Here is a 20,682-nt window from a genome sequence, read left to right as displayed (position 1 = left end):
TTCATCTCATCCAGCTACTTTGTTCTAATCAAGTACTGGCAGTGATCCCCAATGTTTGTGGACATGCCTGCGTTGATTTCCTCACTATCACACTTCACCTTTTATCTCGGACAACCACATAGTCAACTTCTTTGAAGGCTGCTGCTAGTTGCTTTTATTGTGGTATTAGTGCACTGTATGCACTGTAGAACTCTCTTACCCAGTTTGGAATACAAGGGCCATAGGGTTTGGTGAAGATTTGGAACTCGTGGTATCTCAACATTCCATGATCTCTGGGTACCTATCTATAACCCTTCTATGGGCAGACGCTTTTCCTCCAAAAAAATTCTTGGCCTCGCAGCCTTTACTTTATTCATAGATTTAGGCGGAGGACCTTGCACTGGAGGTGCTAATACCATTGCCTTCTTTGGAACTAGAGGTATGGTGGTGGCAGGCTGGTAAGTCCTGGCCCTAGATGAATTTCTCAGCTTCTTAATTCGTCGCTCGGCCCTCTGCACTATTAGCATATCTTCCTCGTCATAATCCACATCTTTGATTTTAGACTGGTTGGGCTCATTTCTATAAAAGTTATTACTGTCGGTGCTTGCATTTGACAATTTAAGGATCTTGTATTTGCCCTTCCCTTTTTCACCATTTGTGGAAAGTTTAGCAACTTTGCTTTTGAACACATCAATATCCTCTTTGATTGTAATCCCTTTTGTTTTACTTCGAGGTGCCTTGCTTCTTTCTACAACTTTAGATCTAGCCATTTCTGCAAAGATTTCAGAAGAAGTTAAAACAAGTAAGCCAAGTTCGGAGAGATGCAATTACAGATAAACTTGCCGAATAGATCGGTGAGTCGCCAAGTTGCTTTTGGCGACCATGACTTTATTCGCCAAAGGATGCAGTGTAAAAGGGTTTGGGAATGCAGACAAAGGGCGATCAAGGTGACCTTTTGCGAGTCGCCGTCTGCCTTTGATGATCAGGGCTTTTTGGCTAAGAGTTACAGAATACTAACTACAAGTAGCATAAAATTAAAAAGCGAGATGGAGTCCCTTGGTCCAACTGCCAAGTGATTTGGCGAGCTAGTCTCAGCACTCTGAAAGGCGTAAATTCATCAGAGAGGCAAAGCACATGACCTAGGATAAAATTACCTGGAATGGGAGCATAAATATCATAATTAAATGCAGGGTTTGGAGAACCAACCTTTTGGACAGATTAGGTCAAGACTGTGATGCTGAGCGGCAAGTTATTATAGATCTGAGCACTACTAAAGCAGCTAAACTACTTACGAGGTACGAAAATTCTAAAAATACTAAGTAGGTGTGATTTTGCGAAAATCGAGAGTGAGAGAATATGAGAAAGGTTGAAAGTTCTGACCCGTGATTTTATAAAATTCGTCCAGATCTAATCCATTCAGCGACATTAGTTGGATTTGCTTCGCCACTCCACGATTCACCGAGTGTTCATCTATCCCGCCGAGTTTTACAGGACCCTCAATCAAAGTGAGGATCCAAATGGCGGTCTTAGTAGCAATAACCGATCTAGTCTGCGATTCGCCGATTAGACTTGCATACTTCATCCTGTACTTTTTCACAAATTTTTCATGCCCAATTCTACAAAATCAAAACACCTTTATTTTAGAAAAAAACCAAAATTAAAGTAGTTAAGGGCTTTGGGTTGCCTCCCAAACAACGCTTTAGTTACCGTCGTGGCACGACGTGGGTTAGCATCTAAATTCCACTTTTGGGGTTAGCCAAAACATTGTTTAGCAACCCCTTGCCTAGTGTCTGATGGATGTGAGGCATTACATGACCCAAGAGAGTTTCAATTAGTTGGATAGATTTAGAGTGAGAACCGTTCATCTGGTGTAGCACTTCTACATTTTCCTTAATCTTCTCTAGCACTCTATCTTGCTCATTTAACTTTTGAAGAATGGTTAATAACATATCTTTGATATGTTTACTTTCAACCCCCATAGATCTTCCATGCTCACTAGGTGATCCGCATTTGCGCTTTTCTTTGAACAACACCTCAAGTTCCTCGACCTTTTGGGTCAAGTTATCCATCTGACCGAGCAAAATGATCAATTGCTGGTCTTTCTCAATATCCTTATTGGTTTTAGCCATGAGGTCAAGGAATTTGGTCGCGGTCCCATAATAATATTTCTCACGACCACCTGGCATGAATCGATCGATTATCCCTCTGTTTCCGGGATTCAGACTCCTATAGAAGCATTCCAGTAGACCTAAATTGGGGATTTCATGAGTTGGGCATTGTATCAATAGTTTTTTAAACCTTAGCCACGACTCATGCAAATGTTCTCCTTCTAGATGCTTGAAGTTCAAGATGTGATCCCTGAATCTCATTACTTCTTCTGGGAGGTGCTCCGTTGGTCCACCATCCCCATCATGTATACTCATTATCCTGTCTCAACACACAAACAGCTAGACAAAACTAAGAATTAGGTAAGTAGATTACAACTAAGAAGAACAAAAACTCTACTACTATAAAAATTCTCATATAGCATCACTCCCCGGCAGCGGTGCCATTTTGATGCTTATCGTGACCAATGACACTAACCTACGATATGAGTGTCTACGATCGTCGATAGTATAGTAGCCCAACTAAAGGTTGGGGTCGTGTCCCAAGGGAGTGGTTTTGAGAATTGATAAAAAAATAAAATTAAGCTCTAACTAGTCGTAGCTAAAGATATTAACGAGTAAAAACATAATAAATAAAATGGGGTGACATGGAAGTGTCAAATATCGATTTGGGGGTTTTGTCACAATTAGTAAAAATAGCAAAAATTAACAAGAAAATCAAGTATGGGAAAATGTTCTTGGGGTGTGACCGCAATACAGGTTGAGATAAGTAGTTGGGTACATACTTTTCAAAAGGAAGTTTGTAAGATAATAGTGACTAGGCTAAGCTTTAAATGGAAATAAGTTCCCTCTCGGGCAACTTACCCCGTTTCAAATTCGTTCCTCTCGAATACCCATTTGCCACATGAAGACCAGCCTACGCCTTACCCCACTCACTTTCTCGAGCTGAGTGTTAGGATATGGGACTAGGGCTAACCCTCTCAGGCTGAACCTCATGTCGACACACTCCTTAGGCCATCAGTCTAGTGGTCTTGGTTTCGCGACCTCCCTCTCGGGCAAGCCGAAAACACATGGGTGGCTCTGTATTTGCAACTACAAACCCTTTAGATTAAACCACAACCACTAGGTAAAATCACCGTTAAACTACATCTAACCTATCAGCAAGCAAGACCCAATAATAATATCAACACATATTTGCTAAATCACACCCCAAGAATGGGGGTTTTTAGCCACATATCAAGAAATAACAAAATACACCTAAAATGATAGTAAAATCAAATGGGTATAAGAAATTAAACATTGATTTAAGCAAAGGAAGAAGAATGGAGAAGACCACTTCCAACTTGGGGAAGATGAAATCCTTTTTTCTTCAAGTCTCCCAAAAACCCTCTCCAAACTTGAGAGAAAATTATCCAAAAAGTACTATTCTATTCTGGAAAATTAAATAAGTGTTCTGGACTTGTAAAATTAATAACAAGTTCATTATTTATAGACTTCAGAAAATAGCGCCGGCGGATCTTTCGGTGAAGTTAGTCGATGCCGCCGAATGACTCGGCAACGTGCCCTTCTTCTGTTTCATCGCCGATTCATGCTTGTCTTCAACATCTACACATTTTGGACCATTGGGCGGTATAGTACTGCTTCGCAGAACTATTTGGCGAAGTGCTGACTTCTCCTTTCATTGCCTTTTTGATCCGTCTCCTTCAGGGCTTCGCGTACTAGAACAAAGGGCAGAGTAAATCCCTTCGGCGAATCGCCAAGTGTGCTTGGTGATGCTCGGGCTTCAGCTTCTTCGTTCTTTTCAACTTTTTTGTTCCTTTTTGCTCCTAAGTGTCCATGCTTTCACTATAACTTTAAATACCTGAAACTTAAAAGTTTTCATCAGATATTTAGACAAAATAAGCATTCGAGGACATTATTCTTATCAAAATAAAGCCCTAAATGAGTCCAATTTGTGGACTCATCAGACAGGCTTAGTAACATTAACTTCAATAAGCATTCTAGCACATGAAATTCTTGTTTCCTTTGTGGTGCACTCATCAGCAAATAAAGGAACTCCAATAACACTAGCAAATTCTACTTAGAGATCCCACACCCAAATAGTTAAGAGGTAGTTTTGGAATAGTTACCCATAGGGGAATTTCTGCTAAGAATTCACTCCCAAAATCAAATTCAGGCCACCATTGTTTTAGAATGATAGGCCAATTGTTGATAGTGTAAGGTCCAGTATACTATATCTTATTCATGTCACTGAGATTCTGAAATTTTACTATGAAGTAACTGTAACACCCTGTATTCTACGTGTATTAGTTATATTTATATGACACTTATATATTTCCTTGTGGTATAGTTATGGACTCGGTTTCCTATGCAACCAGTGACAATATAATAGGTTTAAACTGTCCGTAGATTTTAATGTGACCCAATTAAGTTGAAATCGATGGAAGTATTTAAACTTGAGATCATAAGGTGGTATTTGAGTCTAAAGATTAAAGTGACATAGTGTATATAAGTTTTAAGTTAAGTTAAAGATATGAAAGTGTAGAAATGGAATAAAATATTGAGGTGCTTGCTTGACTACACTTATGCTAGTAGGTGACAAGTAGGTGCATCACCAACTTTGACTTGTTGACCAGCCCAAGGGACTAAGTAGGTGCATCACCTACTAAAGCTTTTTTGACCATGTTATTGTGCCAAGTACATTACCACCTACTTGCATTAATCTGGCCCAAGTTGAATAGAAGAATAAGGGGAAAATGGACAGCAAAGGCCCAATATGCTTAAGTCCAAAAAGGCCCAAGTGAAAAATCTAAGTAGGTGGATCACCTACTTGATAATTTATGGCACAAAATGAGTTAGAAAGTCGGCCAAAACAGTTCCCTTTTAAAGGGATTAATATCAGCATTTTCCAACCATTTTTACTTTGACAAAAAAATCTAATTTCTAGAGCTTTCTCTCTTCTCTCTCTTAGATTCATACAGCAGCCAATAAATACCATTAGGGTTCTTGAATATTAGGGTGTTCAAGCTATTGGAAGGTATAATTAAGACAAGTTGAGGAGCACAACCTTTACCTTGAAGAATCCAAGTCTTAGCAAGTGGTAGTTCTGTCCAGCAAGGTAAGGTACCGCAATTTTCTCCCTCTTGTTCTTGAGTTAATTAGGACATTTGGTATGTGTAAGTGAGTTATAAATGTTCCTTCTACATGGTGTATTATTGGGGAGGATGTTCTGGTGGTTAGTGCATGTTGGGACAGCCATGGAGAGGAGTCCCCTTCAAATTCAATTATGAGCTTGTTTGAGCACTTCAAAAGTAATATTATCTCTTCAAGTGCTGGTGATCAGAAACCATGATTCATATTGCTTCTGTTACATTATTATGTTTAAAGATTGTTTTATGTATTTATAATAAGGGATGTGACTTGATGTGCGGGGAAGTTATGGAGATGTTAAAGGACTTAAATATTTCAGGGAGTTTTGGGGAGGACCTGATACGAAGGTTGTACAATATATAAATGTGATTAAAGGGAAAGGGAAGGAAAGAAAACATTGTCTAGATAAATTACATGCTTACTACTTGGTTACTATTTTGGTGAGATCAAGTAGCTCAAATTGATTATCACGCTACTAATACTAGTCTTACAACTTATTTTATTGTAGATTAGTGATCTGAAGAGAAGGAGCTTAAGTAATACTTTTTGAATTGTATAGCAAGGTATGTAAGGCTATTTGATTTCCTATTTCTTTGGCATGAATCCAGCACTTGTATTACAAAGTAAGATTTCTAAGTGCCCTTGGTAGTGACTGATCCATAGTTGCAGTTCCTACTCCCTAGAGCATTAAAGTGAGTACTCTAATATGAGTTTATTAATAAATGTACGTTCTTACTTACTCTACCAAGTACTAGCGTGCACGTAACCCAGATTACACATGGTACATATGTTTATATGTTGGATATACAATCTGCCCATATCTTGCCAACTTGTTTCAATTGACTATTCCATCACATATGTCATCTTTTCACATGTTCATATGTTCACTTTATTGGTTATTACTCCCATTGTGTTAGACTATAATGTTACCTCACAAGATACCTACTTGCTCTATTGTACATTTTATATGTACTTACTTGGAATATGTATTCGTCCTTAAGTTAAATTTGCCCGCGTTCTCCCTTGGTTCCACGTTCATGTATACCTTGTATTTGATATTAGTTAGTGAGTATTTGGCTATCATATAGAGTTCAAATCTCTTGGCTGAATGTTAAATGTCTTCACTTGATATGTGCTTCAATTTAAGATGTCAAAATGCTTACTGAGTCATATAAGCTCCTAAGTATTACGTTGGTGTCACATTTGATTCCCATGTCATTGTTATTATTATAAGTCTATATTCATGTCTTCTGCTACTGGTCCATAGTTCCAAATCTCAACAATGATTATGACCACCAAAACAACAATCTCAAAAGAGTTATCATCATCAAAAGAACAATCTCAAAAGAGTTATGAACATCAAAACAACAATCTCAAAGATTAAAGAATCTAAGTGAAGTAATCTATATAATTATGGGTGGCAGCCCAGGGGCAAATGCCTAGTTTGGGTCGATCCCAATTGGTATAGAAGAGTGACAGCTCAGGGGTGAAAGCCTAGCATGGGCCGATCCCAATTTGCAGAATTATGAGGACAGCATCCCAGGGGTTAAAATGCCTAGCATGGGTCATCATCTTCTACCACTGATCAGCTGGTCATTGTATCATATGTCTTATAAAATTATTACGCATAGAAAAGTAAAGAAACGAATGTAACATACAGGATTCCACAAGTATAAGCAAAGGTGGTCTCAAATCCTTATCTATTTGTATTTGGTTTCACTTGAGCTCTCATTTTACATATGGTTGTATTATACCTTACATATTCAGTACATTCTTTTGTACTGACGTCCCTTATTTGGGACGCTGCATTTCATGCTGCAGGTACATGTATTCAACTAGTATATCTCCCCAATATAAGCACATGATACTCAGCGGTTGTTGGTGAGCTCCAGGTTGATTTGGGGATTTTTCGAGTCTTTACTATGCGCATTTTCATAGTGGTACAGTCACGGATAGTAGAGGCTTTGTAGATATTGCAAAGCTATCATCTGTATTCATAGTTTCACTTGTCACACGTATTGATTCAGCTGGTCGGCATATGTTGTATATGACGTTTCTCATTAGTAAATCTATTAGCATAGTAGTTTACTTTCCCATCATAGGTCACTTGTAAAGCATGTGTTCATATGGTACTTGTCCGCCTCACCTAGGATTGGGGTGTGACAGTAACTTTCTTCATGTAGGTACACATTCGGTTTAGATACTGCTGTCCAATTCATTGTTATGTACTTACTCATGGTGTTATACCCAGGGCATTCCCTGATCACATATGCAGTGAGTGCGCACTTCCATTTATCTTTTTCATCTTGTACCTCCTTTTCTTCCAGCTGAACCATTGTTTGCTCATCGACTATTTGTGGAGGGAAATAGGACAAGTTCATCCCATTGTTTGCAATGCCATTATTTTTTAACATGTTAGTCCAGGGCTTCTTCTGCTCCTTTTCTATAGATTGGCCTACAGTAATCCCTTCTGTATCAGCAATATGGATTGCCTCCTTCTCTGCATCTACTTTTATTGTTTCATTGCTATTAATCCCTTTCCCGTCATCAAATTTTTCATCTGAGTTCCCTTGCAGCTCTGCAATAGGTGGTGGAGTATTTAAGCTCAGTCTCCGAGCTACTTCAGACCTTGCTGTTGTCCCCTTTTCTATCATTCCCCCTTCATTTATGGGAATGGTTTTGGATTGTTCTTGCGATTTTGTCTTTTCTCCTTCAACTCGAGTCCCTACTGAGCTTCCTATTGTCATTAATGGTATTTTCCATCCACGTCCCCGTCCTCTTCCTCTTCCTCTCGCCATTGCTAACACCCCTGTGCACGTTAACTAACGTACACTGAGAGCATTTTGAGAAGAAGAAACTCTTGATTAAAAATAATGTTCTTGATTAAAAATAATTGCACGCTTCTTATATGCACTAAAGCTAAAAAAAGATATATTTATTTTAATTATTAAATAATCAAATATAATTAAATTAATTATTAAATAATCCAAATCTATCATTACTAGCAATTATTGTGTTATATTACTAATTAGTATTCGCACCCGAGCGATGCACATATTTTATTATGTTAACTTATGACTGTGATTTTATTTGGTTAAAATCATCAGGACATATTGAGTTAATTTTTTTTATTAAGACATATTGAGTTCAAAGATGTCTAATTATCATCTTATTTTTCTATACAATATATTCAATTACAAAATTATTATAAATTTAAAGAAAATAAATTTTAAACGCACTCATCAAATATCAATTTTGAATGTCATTTTTATGTGACACAATTTCCTTTTAGTTAGTCCTAGAAAAACTTTATGAGTTTTGTAGCAATTGTGTCATATATTTTAGATAGAAAATCTCTTATACATAGTAACAAAGCGAGAAAACAACCCGTTATACAATAAATGCTAAGAAATAATTATCGATGTTTAACAAACTTTTGAAAAAAGTAAATTGTATATATCAAGCAACTCTAATCAGATAAATTCTTCTCATATAAACAAATGGCTAATAGGTCCTCTCTAACGTGTTAAGAATGAGTGCACAACACTTTGATCCAAGAAGCAACAATAACATGCATATCAAATTCAAAAAATTCAATCGATGTATATGTTCGTAATGCCCGACTCAAATGAAGCATCATCTAATAAATAATATTTGAATGTTCTAAGGGTAAAGTTAAGCACATAATAATTGCAATCACTTATATTAGTCCATTTAAATATTTGTATAATTGAATATATTAGGATTCAAATATGTTTATCTCTTAAATCCTCAACAAAATTTCATCTATCTTCTCACATGTGAAACAATTTGGTATTTTTCAACAAAAAAAAATCATGTTATCTCCATTTTTAAGAATAAATCATTTTAAATTTTGTATGTGAATTTGGATCAATTCAACTTCAAATTAAAAGTCAAAAAGATGATATTTTTTCAACAAAAAATAAATCATGTGATATCTTATTTTTTTTCATGGTAGAATTTTTACTTAATTAGCTTTAAAATAAGATATTTCATAAATTCAACAATCAAGCTAATTACATTAGAAAAAATAAAAGATATTAATAACCAATATCTAAAATTTAATTTCTAAATTCATAAAAAGTCTTGCCCCATCCCCTTTTAGTATAAACACAGTAACAATATTTCTTTTGCGTGGTTAATGTAAATCACATCATAACATCCTTCAAGAATATCATGAGGACATCTTTCTATATGAGTCTTTTTTATTAGTGAATCTGGATCCATATCAAATGCGAATATTAACGGTACAACAATTATAATTGATAATAATAGTATCTAACATAAAACAACATATTCATTTTGTAAGACTGAAAGTGAAAATATCTATATATCTATGACTTACAATCGATTGTAATCAGTCATTATGATTTAGCATCAAGAGAATTACTTGTGGCGATATTCTGAAAATTCTGTGATTTAGAAAATATATCGAGAAATATACATATGCATCATGTACAATAAAAAGTAGTCCCTCAATATCAAAATAAGTGAATTATTGAGGTAATGAACATCTATTAAGAAGAAGAAAAAATTAGGACATAATAACATATTGGAATTGAATCTCATATTGTAGATATCCTCTCGGATTATATTGATTACAATAGTTAGTCCACTTTTAAGGTCCAATTAATATATATATATATATATATATATATATATATATATATATATATATTGTTTTACTTTCTTAGCTAAATTCAAATAAGTCTTATCCTTCAATTTTTTATGCATTTTTTTTCCTTATTTTTATTTTAAACATTAGAATTTATTTAATATTATGACGAACCTTAATATTACTTGGTTACTAACCTTTAAAAAAACTGAAAAATAGTTTTGTTATTTTGTGAAGAAGGAGAAAGATTGCATCGATGTATATGTCACTGAAGGAATGAATCTTTATGTCCATTCAAATTTTGTTCAAATTTAAATTTGATATCATATCAGTTTGTTGCTACAATAGATAATATTTTGAAATACGATTGATGTGTGCACTCGATCTCCTTATTCTTTAGCCCATTATAATAAAAAATTCTACTAAAACTTCTTCATCCATAATTTAAATTGAAAATAGATAGAAATAAATAATAACTACAATAATAATAACAATAATAAATAGGATACTCACCATATCAAACTTCTACATATATTGTGGAAAACTTGTACATATATCGTGGGACAACATTTGTACTGGGAGAATCGTGTGGTTGTTGCATATGGCAACATAAACAAAAACATATGAAACATAAAGCAAATTCGATGACAATTTTAGGCCTTAGGGTTATAGATTTTTTTTTCAATTAAGAAATCAATTCAAAATAATTTATATTCTGATAACTACTGCTAGTTCTAAATTTAAATCAAAATTAAAAATGTACGAATCGTGATTCATGTGCTTTACTTTTTATTTGTTTTGCAACGTCCAATTAAATAAGAAATTACAAACGGTTACAATTCAAATTTAAAATTAACTACATTAATTTCAATAATTTATTTATTTATAACATCCTTCTCAATTTTGTTTTTTTAAAACTCTATGTGAAAATTTTTGTTGTTATATTATAAAATAGGCATATAAAGAAATTGAAAAAATGTTTTTTCTTTTCATGATTTGAAAACAAATTAAATAATGTATCTATAAAAACTTTTTAAAATTGTTTCAAATCAAATGCAAAGGGTTTCTGATGCTTAAAATGTAAATGCATATTTTATTATGTTTACAATTTTATTTAGTTTTCAAAAGAAACTGGCATAATTAAATTAACAATCAAAATTGAAATTTTTATATTTATTTTAAGATTTTTAAAATATCTTATTAATATTTTTTTAATTAGTTTTTAGAGTTCGTATATAAGTGGAAATGTAATATGAAGTTTTAAAATTGTCTATTTAAATTCTAGTTGTGATTAAAAAATATTAATAAAGAAATATGGTAATATGTAGTTAGTTATTCAATCTTTGTTTTTAATTGATCAAACTGTGATTTTCATTTTTTTTTTCTATGTTTGCAGTTTTTGTGTTTTATTTTCACATCTTAAAATTTAAAAGTGTGTATTTGAATAGTTATATTTAATTATTATCATTTAAAATTCTAAAAATTTAGGACGGTGACATGTGGTGTTTTTTTCTTGTCCTATTATATATAAATAGTTAAATACTAGTATACGTACCGGCGCGTTGCGCGGATATTATAGAATGTTAAAGTTAGAATTTAAATTTATTTTTTTAATTTATTATTAAAATAGTAATTAAATATGTGAGATGAGGAACATATATTATTTTTAAAAAAATATAAAGAACTTTGTTTTTTTGAAATATATGAAAAATATATAAAACTTTGATTGAATATTTAAAATTTATTTCACGTCAAGTTATTAAGGACATTTGAATGAAAGCAAGCCATGCTATAGTAAAAGTACAGTAAAAGTTTTGTAAATCTATCTATATTCTATCTTCTTCTTTTTTTTGGGTTAAATTTTGGACTCGGGATCCATATTATTAAAATACCCTAAATGGGCCACTATTACATAAAATAAAATAAAAACGTGTCCTGGTCGGCCCAAAAGTGACCAGACCAGGTACATTTAAAAAGAACAACCCTTTATTAGAGTTTCCTAAATGGTTTGCCTCTTTCCTCTTCTCCTCACTTCCTTGTTTCTCTCACTGCCTTGGAGCCTTGAAATGTTTTCATCAAGCTTGTATGAATTGTTGATATCAGTTATCAAAGGTTAGTGTTTCTTCTTTTTTCCCTTGATTTCTCCGATCATCTCTCCTGAATTTGCTTTGTATCAGGTGTGCTGTCCGGTTGGAATGACTGAGTTCCTGATGAACTTGTTAGAGTGTATGGCCTGTCCTTCCAGCTTTGGAGTTCTTGTGTAAGTGCACTGCTCCCTTCCATAGATTCTTCTTGTTTTTCTTGTGTGCGACTATGACCCCCTATTCCTGCAGTGGAAGCCGAAAACGAGAAAAAATCTTCCGAGCTTCATTCTCAAGATTTCCTAGCTGTGTGCTTACAACAAAATCAGATTTGGCCTCTTTTCTCTCGCTTTTTTCTGGTCCTTATATAACTTTTTGATGGCTATCATAGCTTAGACTTAGGATTAGTTCCCCTACAGCTCTTTTGCACCCTTTATGTCCAGTATCTGTATTGTACTTAAAGTTGTGGAACTCTGTGTCTTCACTGTAACTAAGCATGTTGTCCGTTATTGTCAATAATGATTCTCCTTGTTTTGATACGAACAGATGGGATTTGATGCTTGTCTATATTAAGAATCTTTCTTCCCATGCTAGGTAGCTGATTAAAATTTAGAAAAACCTGTTTTTCCTCTTTGTTAATTGCTGAATTTGCTACATAGTCTGCTAGCTGATTAGCTTCTCTGAATATATGGTGCACATGCACATTGATTTGAGTAACCATATGATGTATGTCTTCCATTTTTTCCACTAACTCCCATGGAATTCTCCAATTCTTTGTAATCATGTGCTTTAAAACTAATGAATCTGTCTCCAGCTGAACATAATTAAAATTCTGCCTGATGCAATAAGACAGAGCTTCCCATACTGCTCTTACCTCTGCCTCCATGTTTGTGACCACCCCTATATTTTGTGCCTCTGCATATAACAAATCTCCACTTCTATTTCTTATACAAAAACCAAAAGCACTTTGCCCAGGGTTGCCTTTACTAGCTCCATCCGTGTTGCAAGTAATCCAACACTCTCTTGGCACCATCCATCTTACTAAAAGATAATGTATGTTGGGCTTGTATTTCTACAATTTATCCACCATTTCAGACCATTGATGTGGTAACCTTTTAATCCATGGAAATTTGACCCTTATCAAACGATGTATTGTCAATTGACATTGATAATACATATATCTGTATGAAGTCTCTTTTCCATGTCTTATATTATTTCTCCTTTTCCATAGTTCCCACATTAGGATTGATGGGACTGCATTTAATATCTGATCTAGCTTGTTTGACATTTTATGCTCCCACCACCTGAAAATGAGTTGCTTTAAATTTAATCCATTTATGTTGATACCTACACAAGAAGCAAACTGCCTCCATAGCTTTTGGGCTATGGGAGTTGTTAGTAATAAATGAGGCATAGTCTTCATATGTCCCTCTTCACAACAGTAACATTTAGACACCAACTGCAACCTCATCTTTTTGAGGTTATCATCTGTTGCTATTCTCCTCATCCAAACCCTCCATAAAAAAAATCCAATCTTGAAAGGTAACCCCTTTATCCACATAAACTTGCTCCATTCTTTCTCTGCCCTTTTGTTTCTCACTGTTTGATATGCTGACTTGACAGTGAAAAACCCATTAGTGCTATGTACCCACCAGGCTTTATCACTGTCGTCTGCCTTACTTCTGGCCTTGATGTTCATAACTATATGTTGTACCATCTCCTCTGAAATAACAGATCTCAGCTTGTCCACATCCCACTCATGATTCCTAATAAAATCCTTGACTTCTAATTCCTCCTCTTGCGCCATATCCCCTTTTGTAAAGTATAGAGCTCCTTGCTTGGTCCAATTATCAAACCAAAAACTAGAATTTCCAGCTTTTAATTGCCACCAAATGTCATGTTCCACTTCCTCCCTGATCTTAATCATCTTCCTCCATACCTGTGAAGCTCCGATACTAATTGCAATTACCGGATGCACTTTCTTGCAGTACTTATTCCACATGTATTCAGCCCATAACGAGTTTGTGGAGTCTCGAAAATTCCACCATAACTTAGCAAAAAGTGCTTTGTTTATATCTTGTATCCTCCTAAATCCAATTCCACCTTCCTCCTTTGGTAAACACATATCTTCCCATGCCACCCAATGCTTTCCTTTTATTCCCCCAACCTTCTCCAAAAGAATTTTGCAAAGATTTGATGAATCTGCTCCATGACCTTCTTGGTTGGACTCATTGCTGATAATAAGTATATTGGCATTGACTGAAGTACATGATTAACTAACACCTGCTTACCTCCAAAAGAAAGGAATTTATTATGCCAAGAAAAAATTCTCTTTGCAATTTTCCTTATCAATTCCTCAAAATAACTTGATTTGCTCCTCCCATAATAAACTGGATAGCCCAAGTAAGTGAAAGGAAAATTCCCTTGTCTTATTCCTGTTAACCTTCGCAATCTTATTGCGACAATCAAAGGTGTATTCTCATGGAGATAGAAACAACTCTTTGGTTTATTAATCATTTGCCCTGAGATGCACTCATAATCTCTTAGCACCTGCATCATTTTGATTACTGACCTTTTTTCTCCAGAACAGAAAAGGATAGTATCATCTGCGTAAGATAAATGATTTATCTGTGGACTCCATTTCGGCAACCCATAGCCCTTAAAATTTGCATCCCCGTGTAAACTATTGAGACCTCTCGCTAGGACTTCTGCTGCAATAATAAACAAAGTAGGGGAGAGTGGATCTCCCTGCTTCAGACCTCTAGATGATCGAAAAAAACCATGAGCCCTCCCATTGATCAATACAGAGTACCAATTGTTGGACATAATCCTCCATATCATATCAATAATTATTTCAGAAAAATCAAAACTCCTCATCACTTTGGTTAAAAAAGACCATGAAACTCTATCATATGCCTTGGCCATATCCAATTTCACAACCACATTAACATTTTTACTCCTTTTATTCATATCTCTGATTATCTCCTGTGCCAATAATACATTTTCTGTAATACTTCTACCCTTAACAAAACCTGACTGTGTTGGAGAAATAATCTTGGGTAAAATCACCACAATTCTATCATGTATTACTCTGGATATGATCTTATTCATAAAATTACTAAGACTTATTGGTCTTAGCTCTGAGAAAGTTCGAACCACTTCTTTCTTCGGCAGAAGTACTAAGTTCGTATGAGTAATGCTCTTTGTCAATTCTTGCCCACAGAAAAATGCTCTAACCACCTTAGTGATATCTTCCCCAATGATCTCCCAACAACACTGGAAAAAATGTCCAGTGAATCCGTCCGGCCCACAAGCACTATTCCCAAAAGTCACATGTTATTATCATAAATTTTTAGAAGTTTAAATTATAAATAATTAAGTATTATATTACTAATTAAATATTATAAATTTAAAATTAAAAATAAAAATACACATGTCATCAACATACACAAATAATGACAAATGTCAGCATCTTAAAAAATAGATTTAATATTGTAATGACCCGAAGGGTCATTTTGGTAATTTTTCGTGGAAATGACTATTTTACCCTTTCGTTAGTTGCCTCGAGTCCCATGTTTTGTGGTTGTAAAGTTGGTTTGAGGAAAAGTTGGTAAAAAGTTGAATTTTTGAGAAGTTGAGTTTTTATGAGTTAAAGTTGGTTAAAAAGTGCTTTTTCGAGTCATTTGGAGTTTCGGGACTCGGATCGGATTTCCGTCGATTCCGGCAGTTTTAGAATGTCGAAACAGGTCTGTGTGAAGTTACGGAGTCGAATTTGGAGTTGAAACGAAGAATTGAGGTCCTAAGTTGCTAAAGTTGTGAAATTTTGATAAAGAGTTGACTTTGGTCAACATATGAGGTTCCGAGGCTCAGATTGAAATTCCGAGAGTACCGTTGGTTTCGGGAGGCGATTCTAAGTCTAGAATGAGTCTTGGTTGAATTTTTAGACGCTCCGTTTGAGTTTCGAATTTTTTTGGCGTTAAACTAGTTTCTTGGCATCTTATTGAATTTCAGGTCAAGGAGTCCTCGAATTCAAATTCCGACGGTTCCATTGAGTCCGGAACGTCGAATTTAGTGGGGGTACATATTTAGTTTGTGTGCACGAGATTTTGAACGAATCCCGAGGGTCCAACGGGAACTTAAACTTTGGTGTTATTGTTGTTTCAGCTGCTGTGTTTTTTTTTAGCTGCAACAGCAGTCTTTTTTCTTATTTTTTAAAGCCAAAAACAGTAGCCATTTTCCCCCAACTTGAAAAATACCCATTTCTCCATTTTTAGACTTTGAGAGCTCAAAAATAGGTGATTTCAAGTGGGTTTTCGCAAGGAATTCATTGGGTAAGTTATTTCCAACTTATATCTTTGATTTCCATCGATTATTTATGGATTTTAACATCAAAATTTGAGATCTCAACTGAAAAATTTGGGGGTTTTTGCCTAATCCGAATTTAATAGAAAATTTGAGTTTGTGAACTCATTTCAACTCCTTTTTCGAAACGGTTTTCACTATTGGATTCTAAATTTCTTGGGGAACATTTTTCACTAAAAATTTCCAGATTTCGAGAATATTTTTCGGAACGAGATTTGTTTGACCATTTTACCCTTTTCTCCAAATTTCACAATATTGGTGTTGTTAGATTCGTATTGATTGTGAGATTCCATTTATGAATAGATTGTGGTGATTTGGAGCGTGCTCGGAAGGGTAAAACTCAAATTTGAATTACTAGTTGAAGTGTTTTGAGGCAAGTGACTTCTAAACTTTGTTAAACTATTAGACTACACATGACTACTTTCCTAATTGTGTTGGGGAGTAATGGGGATTGAGGATGAGTTTTATTTGTTGATTGAAATTGTTGTAATTGAAAGATGGGGAATAAAACGAGCTAAATGTGTTATATGTGACTTGAATTTGTTGAATAAGTCATGTGATAACTGAGATTGAGGTGATAGAAGAGCATGAGTAGTCTATGATTGATACAGACATTGATGTTGAGACAGATGATGTGTAATACTATGATGTGATTGTGATATGGTTGTGATTGAGATAGATGATGTGCAATACTATGATGTGATCGTGATATGGTTGTGATTGAGACAAACAATGTGTAATACTATGATGTGATCGTGATCGTGATATGATTGTGATTGATGACATATGCATATTCATTATTCATCCCATGTGTGAACTATCTGTTGCATGAGTTCTGAGACACTGATATGAGGATGGATGGATATGAGACACAGTTGAGACTAGCTCCGGCTAGAGATATATGAGATGGACTAACTCCGGCTAGCGATTTAGATGCCGATGGGATCTGGTTCCGGCGGTGATACATGGTCCATGTGTGGCCCCCATGGGTTCTAATTTGAGTATTCAGCGCGGTCTGATTACGTCAACAGATGTGTATCTTAGGACAGACATGCATCACGACTACATGACATCATTATTGCATTTGCATTGCATTTGACTTCATCTTGGTCTGTGGTGTGTGGATTTTTCCTATTTGCCCCTCTTCATGTGATATATGATCTATTTGCTCTTACATGAGGATATGAGGTTGATGTTGAGACACTGTTAGATATATCTGTTGATTATGAATTGTGTAGTATAGGTTATTGGTTCGCTGTTAGAATGAAGTTTCGGTGGTTCGGTTGGGATTGAAAGGAGTTGTTTGTAGCTGCTAGTTTAGCTTAGCTTAGTGTTACTTGCGAGTACCTGTTGCTTTTGGTACTCACCCTTGCTTCTACACAGTTGTGTAGGTTCAAGCTCTATCAGATCCGGCTTATTACTCATCTTCATATTAGAGCTTCCAGACTTACTTGAGAGGTAGCGGTTCATTCCAGACGTGCCCTCAAGTTATCTATATTTATTGTTCTATTCTATTCTAGAACTTTACTATGAGACTTGTATATTTTATTCAGATTCTGTATTAGAGGTTTGTACATGTGACAACCAATTCTGGGGTTATGTTGAGTTTATTTAAAGACTTCCGCTTATCTTTCTATCTTATTCTTGTTTTATAAATTCTGTATCGTCGGGTTTTTGGGTGTTAGGCTGACGTGTCCGGTGGGGTTTGGGCACGTGCCATCACATCTGGTTTTGGGGTGTGACAAAATGGTATCAGAGCCCAGGTTCGAAGGTCTCACATGTACAAACCAAGTCTTAGTAGAGTCTTGAGGATCGGTACGGAGACGTCTGTACTTATCTTCGAGAGGCTATGAAGACTGTTAGGAAAGACTTCTTCTTTTTTATTCCGTTCTTATCGTGCGAGGTTGTTATCGTGGGTGCTGAGTATCGAGTGTTGTTTTTGGCAGATGCCGAGGGCTAGAGCTACCAGAGTTAGGGGGGAGGCAGCCCCCGAGGTCAGAGTTGAGGCCCCAGCTAGGGGTAGAGGTCGGGCTAGAGGCCGAGAACGTGGTCGAGGCCGTGCCAGAGGAGCGGCACCTGCCCGAGGCCGAGGTAGAGAGCCTTTACCTGAGCCACAAATTGGAGTAGCTGCAGAGCAGGCTCCTGCGGGCCATGCACCCCTAGTTCATGATGACAGACTCGACAGGATATTTGGGTTATTGGAGCGTCTTGCTCAGGGTGCAGCAGGTATACCAGCGGGGTTACAAGCTGGGGTAGGGGCACGGGCCCCTGGTTATCAGCATCAGATTCCAGTGGTTCCAGAGCCGGTGGTTCAGCCACCACAGGGTCCAGCACCGGTTGTAGGTGTACCGGCGGCCCTTAAGGTGGCCTTGGCAGATGATGACCAGGTCTGCTATGAGCGGTTTCAGAAAATGAAACCACTTCAGTTTCATGGTGCTAAGACTGATGATGCTCACGAGTTTTTGACCTTGAGTCGAGAGATGTTGGCGGCGGTACGCATGTTAGATGAGAGGGGTGTCCGATTTGTGTCCCTTCAATTACGCGGTGTCGCTAGGGAGTGGCTGAGGACCTTCATGAGTTCGAGACCAGCGGGATCTCCTCCCATGGAGTGGAGTGAGTTTGCTAGTGCTTTCGAGGGTCGTTTCATCCCTTGGAGTGTACAGGAGGAGAGCCGTGTGAGGTTTGAGAGTTTGGTGCAGGGTAGCATGTCAGTCGCAGATTACGAGGCTCGATTCTGTCAGTTGTCGAGACATGCCTCTGCTTTGATTTCAGGTGAGCCTGAGCGGATTCACAGATTTGTCAAGGGTTTGACTCCCACTATCCGTAGTTATGTGTTTAGATCATCTCGTGAGGGTGCTTCCTTCCAGACTATAGTGAGTGCAGCCAGAGAGGCTGAGTTGCTTGAGCGGGATGACTTTAGTGGGCCCAAGAGGGTTCGTACAGGTGGTCAGTATTGGGGTACCTCGTCAGGAGGTAGGGGTCCACACAGGGGAGGCGGGTCCTTCCTGCGTCAGAGGCCAGTACATGCTTCATTACCAAATATCGAGGGTGGGCCAGCAGCTCGGGGTCCTCCAGGTTCAGGTCGAGGTGGTTATAGCATTACTTCGGGTTCTTCACAGTCAGGATCCACACCGAGGTCTTGTTATGGTTGCGGTGATCCAGGCCACTTGATTCGTCAGTGTCCACATCAGACTCAGTCTGGACCACACCGTACTTTCTCCGCGGTCCCAGAGAGAGATTCAGCACCTCCGGCTAGAGGTCGGGGTCGGGGACCGGCATCTGGTAGAGGCGGACGAGCTTCGGGTAGAGGTGCTAGTGGCGCCTCAGGTTCACAGAGTGGGGGCAGAGGTGCCCAGTGTTATGCTTTTCCTGGGAGGCCCGAGGCTGAGGCTTCTGATGCAGTTATCACAAGTATCGTCTCAGTTTGTCATCGGCCTGCTTCCGTGTTATTTGATCCTGGTTCTACATTCTCATATGTGTCTACATATTTTGCTTCTGGCCTTGAGTTGACTTGTGATCGTATGTCTGTGCCTATTAGAGTCTCTACACCCGTAGGTGAACCCTTAGTGGTGAATCGAGTGTATCGATCTTGTCTTGTTGTCTTATCGGGTATGAGACTTGGGTGGATATGATTCTCCTTGATATGTTAGACTTTGATGTCATATTGGGTATGGACTGGCTTTCCCCCTATCATGTGCTTCTTGATTGTTATGCTAAGACTGTCACCTTAGTTATTCCGGGTATTCCTAGAGTGGAGTGGAGAGGGACTAGTGGTTCGTATCCCAACAGGGTCATATCTCATATTCGGGCTCAGAGGATGATTGACCGGGGTTGTTTATCTTATTTGGCCTTTATTCGGGATGTTGGAGCTGAGTCACCGGCCATGGAGTCTATTCCAGTGGTTCAGGAGTTCCCTGATGTGTTTCCCGAGGATCTACCTGGTGTTCCTCCTGTTCGTGATATTGACTTCTCTATCGACTTGGAGCCGGGCACCAAGCCCATAGCTATTCCACCTTATCGTATGGCTCCAGCAGAGTTGAAGGATCAGATTCAGGACTTATTGAGTAAAGGATTCATACGCCCTAGTGTGTCGCCTTGGGGTGCACCGGTCTTATTTGTGAAGAAGAAAGATGGGTCGATGAGGATGTGTATTGACTATAGACAGTTGAACAAGGTAACTGTGAAGAACAAATATCCCCTTCCCCGTATTGATGACTTGTTTGATCAGCTTCAGGGAGCAGCCTTGTTCTCTAAGATCGACTTGAGATCTGGGTATCATCAGTTGAGGATTAAGCCTTCAGATGTGGCGAAGACAGCTTTTCGCACACGATATGGTAATTATGAGTTTTTGGTGATGTCATTTGGGCTC

The 20,682-nt window shown here is 37.1% G+C and overlaps 1 protein-coding gene across 1 annotated transcript; it reads left to right on the top strand.

Moving 5' to 3' along the window:
* Window positions 1-18,259: 18,259 nt before the first annotated feature.
* LOC125827500 (uncharacterized) lies at window positions 18,260-20,434 on the top strand. The gene is made up of 3 exons (XM_049506797.1): window positions 18,260-19,868; window positions 19,964-20,332; window positions 20,400-20,434. The coding sequence occupies exons 1-3, from the start codon at window positions 18,260-18,262 to the stop codon at window positions 20,432-20,434; spliced, it is 2,013 nt and encodes a 670-aa protein (XP_049362754.1).
* Window positions 20,435-20,682: the final 248 nt, after the last annotated feature.

This window comes from Solanum verrucosum, unplaced genomic scaffold, assembly GCF_900185275.1.
Source record: "Solanum verrucosum unplaced genomic scaffold, falcon-dt-bn FXZP01000063.1, whole genome shotgun sequence".
NCBI classification, from domain to species: Eukaryota; Viridiplantae; Streptophyta; class Magnoliopsida; order Solanales; family Solanaceae; genus Solanum; species Solanum verrucosum.
This window is presented reverse-complemented; position numbering and strand designations above follow the sequence as displayed.

Bases quoted from the DNA above. Each gene is read 5' to 3' on its own strand.
- LOC125827500 (XM_049506797.1), top strand. From the start codon at position 18,260: ATGCCGAGGGCTAGAGCTACCAGAGTTAGGGGGGAGGCAGCCCCCGAG. The intron at 19,869-19,963 runs GTGAACCCTTAG...TTGATATGTTAG, and splicing joins TAGAGTCTCTACACCCGTAG to ACTTTGATGTCATATTGGGT. The intron at 20,333-20,399 runs GTATGGCTCCAG...CATACGCCCTAG, and splicing joins CATAGCTATTCCACCTTATC to TGTGTCGCCTTGGGGTGCAC.